The sequence below is a fragment of the Orcinus orca genome, chromosome 7, assembly GCF_937001465.1.
Source record: "Orcinus orca chromosome 7, mOrcOrc1.1, whole genome shotgun sequence".
Classification (NCBI taxonomy): Eukaryota; Metazoa; Chordata; class Mammalia; order Artiodactyla; family Delphinidae; genus Orcinus; species Orcinus orca.
Genome location: NC_064565.1, coordinates 87,325,783 through 87,331,782, shown reverse-complemented (window position 1 = coordinate 87,331,782; position 6,000 = coordinate 87,325,783). Strand labels below are relative to the sequence as shown.

The window sequence follows — 6,000 nt, the reverse complement described above, 5'->3', positions numbered from 1 at the left end:
AAAAAATGGGGAAATTATGTGAGTGGCTGGTTTTTCAAGACACAGGAGCAAAACCTCAAGATCGGTTAATTTTCTGGGCTCTAGAATACAGTGTTGTCCAACAGAACTTTCTGTGAGGATGAAAATGTTCTCCTACAGTAACCAGTAGCCACATCTGGCTATTGAGCACCTGAAATGTGGCTAGTGTGACTGGAGAACTGAATGTTTTAACTTACATTTAAATAGCTACCTGTGGCTCCTCTTTGCTAATTCAGAACTATTGCATTATAGAATTTCCATTTACCTACAGCACTTTCAGAGACACTGAAATGAAATACTTCAGCTACCCTAAGATTATGTTAATGTCTTACTCACTGAAATTAAGCTGAAATTTACTGAAATTCAAACAAATTATGAAATTATTGGCTAATTTTAGGCACCAAAGCTTCTGGATTTACGTGGTTCCAGAGAACATAAAGGATTTAGGTGTGTGACAAGTTTGACTGGGTTGAGTAAGGTTTGGGTGGTGGGGAGGGAGGGCCTAGAGTGAAGTGAAGGGTGGGGTGAGGTGAGGTGAACCAGATGAAACGGAGCTAACTGAGCTCAGGAGGGAACTTCATTACAGAAGCAAGTTACTCATCTTCTGTCACCACCTCCTAACTTTTTAGTTTTCTTCTAGTCTTAAGGTCTTGGTATTTGTAGGAACTGGAAGTAAGAGTAGACCCATGGTCTGGAAATGTTCTGTGTCCACTGTAGGCCATTGGCTTCCTTACAGAGTTCTTGGTGGAAATGAAGATGTTTCTTCAAAGCAGCTTTTTGCCTGAGGAAACAACCCCACCCACAATCACAATACTGATTAAGCATCCTAGAAATTGTCCTTGTAAGCTCGTGGAAGAATTTTGGATTTCAGTCATCATCAGACTTGGGGCTACTGATCTTGCATTTTAGTGGAAGATCATACTCTGTTCATTTAGTGACTTTACATATGAGGTTTAGAGTATCATGATCCTCCTACTAGGAAAGTAAAAGGAAAGGTGTAACAGTTCTTAAATTTGTATTGCTGGAAGGGACTTCCTTGTTTTGGAGATGAAGAAACAGGCCAGAGAAGTTAAGTGTACCTGGGCCAATGTCACACAAGTGAAGACGAGATCAAGCTATTTGGCATCAAGTTCTCCTAACCCTTGCTGGAATGAGGCTCTTTCACACCCCTCAGGTACCCCTTCAATTACTTGGTTTTTTGCTTTCACCTATTTGGATTAGTGTTGCAAAATTGCTCAACTTGCCCTCGTACTACTTGCCAGTTTTCTTTTTGTGGAAAGCTGCAACTCCAGTAGCTTGCTGTTGGTTTCAGTAGTTATGAACCCAACCCTACTGCTATGATACATGGTACACATAATTTTGAAATGGAATCAAGACTTCCTTAATCTGTTTTGTAATTCGCGTAACAGCTGAGGAATGTTTCAGGAGAGGAACAACTCAAGGTTAGGTGGAAAACCTTGAAATAGAGTTGTTCTGGCTTCCTTCTTTTTCTGGTCCCCTAAAGAGTATTTATTAGCTCAGATTAAGCTTAAGTTTTAGAAAATTACTTTCAAGGGGTAAATTGTTTACAGTTAAGATTGGAATTGTGGTTTTCTGTGTTGGGCTTCTTTACCCTTCACTTTTAATGGTTCTAAAGGGGGATGACTCTTGCCTTTACTAAGAGGGGAAATTTATGATATAGCCACTACGGAGGACCTGGTTTTTAAAGAGTCAATTGAAACCACTTTACTCAAGAGATTCTATTAGCAGAAAGATGCAGTGATCATAACTATTGCAAGAGAACAAAGGGGGAAATGCTGTTGGCCCCTGATGGCTGATTCTGGGCTATTTCTCCTAACAAGGCCTACCTCTCTGACTTCATCTGGAATATTCTTTGTGCCTTGTTCACTTCATTCCAGCCATGCTTGCTTTCTTTTATTCTTCCACCATGCCAGCCTCATTCCTTTCTTTGAACTTTTGCACTTGCTGTTTACCTACTGGAATATTTTTCTTCCAGATGTTTATGTGGCTAACTCGTTGTCATTCAGGTTTCACCTTATGTATCACCTCTTCTAAGGTGTTACCCTGGCCGATCCGTCTGAACCAAACCTCCTGCAATCCTATCACATCTTTAAAGAATTTCTGAATAGCATTTATTGCCAGCTTAAAAAATCTTTGTTTAGAGTCTGTCTCCCCACCCCCACCCCTAGAATGTAAATGCCGTGGGAGAAGAGACATCTGTCTTGTTTACTCCTGAATTCCCAGTGTCCAGAATAGTGTTTGGCACATAATAGCTACCCAATAAATACTTACTGAGAAAGGTACTGGTTCAGGACCAGGGAGTCTTAGATCTCGTCCTGGTACTGCCCCTAAGTCACTGTTAGCCCTAATCAAGATCCTTCTCTCTGGGACTTGGTTTTCTCATCTGTGAACCAGAGGGCTGAGATAGATGATCTGTAAACTCCCTTCTAGCTTCCATATGAGTTCTTTAAGCCACCAAGAAATTCTGTGACCTTTGCAGCAGGAGAATCTCTATTTTTTAGTTCTTCCAAACCATGCTATGGGGAGTGGGAAAGCTTCACGTGCCCAAAGGCAGTGCAAAGCTAGTACTAGTAGCAGGCAGTCAAGCCTTTGAACAATCCCACTACTGCAACTGTTGCCCAAATAGCAAATACCTGGCTTGTTCCTGGACTTGTTTCATGGCTTCCTCCAGAGCCAGCCTTGCTGCTTCCTCTTCCTTTCGCCGTCTGTCCTCTGCTTCCAGCCGAGCCTTCTCTTCTGCTTCCTGTTTCCACTGCTGATACTCCAGCCGTTCTTCTTCAGCCATTTCCATCAGGCGCTTTTGTTCTTCTGCTAACTGCATTTCCAATTCCTTCTGCCTTTGCTTCTCTGCCTCTGCAGAACAGAAAGGCAGGTAGGCTCAGCAGGGGTCTCATTATTGGGGAAAACAACTCTCTGATCTGACTCTCAAGTCTGTGATTCCCAGGGACTCCCAATGAGATATTCTGTAGCTTACCTGACAGCAGGTTGCCAGATCCTCTGTGGGGATTACCTTGGGTTAACTAACTTAAGAGCCCTTTATCAAGCACCTACTATGTGCAGTGCACTGTGTGCAATGAATACAAAACCTTGGGGAAGAAGTTTCCAGAGCCTGGTACGTTCATGGGTGGTATGCAGATGGGTTGGGGACAGGTGTCACAGCAGGGTCTGGAGAAACTTGGTGCTTACTCAGCTGGACTGACCAGTCTACAGTGTCATCTGTTAAAGTGCTTTCCTATTCCTCAAACGTGAGGCTGTAGAGATTCCACACATCACCTGAAAGGCTGCCCTGAAGCTATCCAGATGTTTGACTGTTTCCATCTGCTAGGGAAGGACGCAAGGAGCCAGGGCTATGTCTCCAATTTAGGCAGCTTCTGAGCAATGCTGGAAGGGCAATGAGAGGGGCAGGGTCCCACTTCAGGAGATTACTGAATTGGGAGTGGGACCCAAAAGTCATTTCCACAAGTGAGTCTTTCTTGTTTTGATCTAATAACTCACTAGAGTCACACATATTAAATCACTTTGAAAAAAATCAGCTTATCCATTTAGAGTGCTTCACACTGAGACCTAGGATAGGAATAACTCTGGGGAGAGTCAAATGAACACCCACAGTGGGATAAATATACTTCTGTCTCAGATAGATGGGCGTTGCAGAGAGCTGAGTCCCCCTCACCAGCCTTCTTGGCTTCCTCCCGCTGCTTCTTTCTCTGCAGTTCCTGCAGCTTCCTCCAGAACTCCTGTTGCTGCCGAGCTCTCTCTTGGACCATTTGCAACTGGAGCCACTGCTCTTTCTCCTCCTTCTCCTGCCTCTGCTGTTCTTCCTCGAGTGTCTGTTTCCTAAAGCTGAGAAAACCCACAAATTGGTCAGGGAAATGGCAGAAAACACTGTCCTTTTAGGACACGCCGTGTCTCTGATGGAGGCTTTGCAGGCTGCAGGCCACACGGAGCGTCCCATTCAGAGGAGACTCGTTTTCTAAGGGAAGCCTAACTGAAGAGCAGAAGCAAGAACACAACAGGCCTGGAACTAGAAGCCTGGAAGTTTCAACACAGCTCTGTGCTCTGGCGCGGGAGCCTAAGTTCCCAGAGCCTCATTTTCCATTCTTATCAAATGGATTTTGAAATTCCTGTCTCACAGTGTTGTTGTGAAGATTAAATAAGCCCAGAGGCCTATGGAAGAGCCTAACACAATGCAGACACATGTGGCAAGAGGCGCAACAAATGTTTGCTGGACTGGATCTCAAAGCCCTCCTGGGAAGATCCTGTGAACATCTGTCTGGAGTAACCCTAATGGTTTAAGACACCACATCTTATCTTTGGTCCAGATTGTCCCTGGGATAACCAGGATAGTGAAAAACGAGACGTGCTGTTTTACTTCAGGGCATGAGCCTCAGAACCAGCTTTACCCCTAGTGGAAGTCAACCCTTGCCTTATCTTCTGCTTCCTATCGTGGCCGTGGCCGCCGTGGCCGCCGTGGCTGCCCTACCCACCGGATCTCCTGCGCGCGGTTCCGCGGCTCCAGCTCCTCCTTCATCTTCTCTGCCCGCTCCAGCTGCTCCTGCTGCCTTCTCTTCCTCTCCATCTCCAGCCATCTCATCTCGGCCCTCTCTGCTCGCAGCCTGGCCCAGGAAGCTTTCTCTGGCTCCCTCTTAGCGAGGAGGGCCTAAGGAACCAGAGTGTTCTTAGTGCAAGGGACGTACGCTAATCACAGGGACCTTGTATCGGCAGCGAGCCGTCCTCCACCCACGGGATGTTGCCTCTAATTAGAGATTAGGTGGTTTCCACACTCTGACCACAGCTGTATAAACTCTGCCACCACTGGCCTGGGCTCTGGGATCTGATCGACCTGGATCTAAGTCTCTCTCTTACTTGCTTCAGAATTTGGGGATAACTTAATTTCTCGGATATTGTCTTCCGTTTAGCTGGCTGTTACCAGAATTAACTGAAATAGTGAAAGAGACAACATAATGTCTGGTACATCGTTTGTCTAGATGCACGTTATAATCACCCAAGGAGCTTTTAAAAAGTACTTGAGGCCAAAAGCCCCACCCAGACCAATTAAATGAGAATACCTAGGTGGGAGGCCTTGGTGGGTTTTCAAAAATTTAATTTAATTGTTTTGGCCACGCCACAGGGCTTGTGGGATCTTAGTTCACCCACCAGGGATCGAACCCAGACCCGGCAGTAGAAGCTTGGAGTCCTAACCACTGGACTGCCAGGGAACTCCTTTTTTTTTTTTTTTTAATATACTTTTTTCTTGGTGGTTTAAAAAACATATTCCAGTGATTCTAACGTGAAGCCAGGGCTCAGAACCACAGGTTCTAGATAAAGGCTGTTTTAGGGGCAGACTTAGGTGTAGATGTGTCAAACTCATATTCAATCCTATGCAAATCCCCTTTTTCAATGAAACGTTCTCTTAGTTTCTGTGAAGAGCATCTTAGCTTTCTTTTTCTTCCTGATGCCTCCTCCTCAGTCAGAAATATCCTCATGAGGGGAACCTTGAATGGCAGCTCTTCCATGGGCACTCTGTGTATCCAACTTGGGGTGGATACTTCCTTGCTTTTTAGCCTTTACTGAGGCAGCATGGTACTGTGGATTGACAATAAATCTAGAAATTCTGAGTCTATAGCAGGCTCAGAAAAGTTCTGCCCACAGCTTAAAATTTTCATCTGGTGTATAAAGCAGAATCCTATAGTCTAGGCAGCTGGGAAGATTGAGAACTAGTAAGGAAAAATCTTTCTGAAATCCTTTTTGGAAGACCACAGGCTGTAAAATAAATAAATACGCAATAATTGAAAATAGTGACAAGAGCTCTGATTTTGGAGTCGAAAGATCTAAGTCTTGGCTCTACCACTTGATGGTTGTGTAACTTCTGGCAACAAACATCCAACTCTTTTAAGCCTCAGCTTCTAGGTCTGTAAAATGGGACGAATCATACCTGGGTCACAGGTGTGGCTGTAAAGATTA

At 44.7% G+C, this 6,000-nt stretch overlaps 1 protein-coding gene across 2 annotated transcripts in view; it reads right to left on the bottom strand.

Annotated features, from left to right (window-relative positions):
- Nucleotides 1-660: 660 nt before the first annotated feature.
- The window catches only part of KIAA2012 (KIAA2012 ortholog), a 116,311-nt gene continuing 110,971 nt past the window's right edge, over nucleotides 661-6,000 (bottom strand). For both annotated transcript variants that reach the window (XM_033429862.2, XM_033429870.2), the window contains 4 exons: nucleotides 4,524-4,696; nucleotides 3,710-3,879; nucleotides 2,673-2,892; nucleotides 661-799 (listed from right to left, as the gene is read on the bottom strand). In XM_033429862.2, coding sequence (XP_033285753.2) covers nucleotides 661-799; nucleotides 2,673-2,892; nucleotides 3,710-3,879; nucleotides 4,524-4,696 — 702 coding nt within the window. The remainder of the gene's footprint in view (nucleotides 800-2,672; nucleotides 2,893-3,709; nucleotides 3,880-4,523; nucleotides 4,697-6,000) is intronic.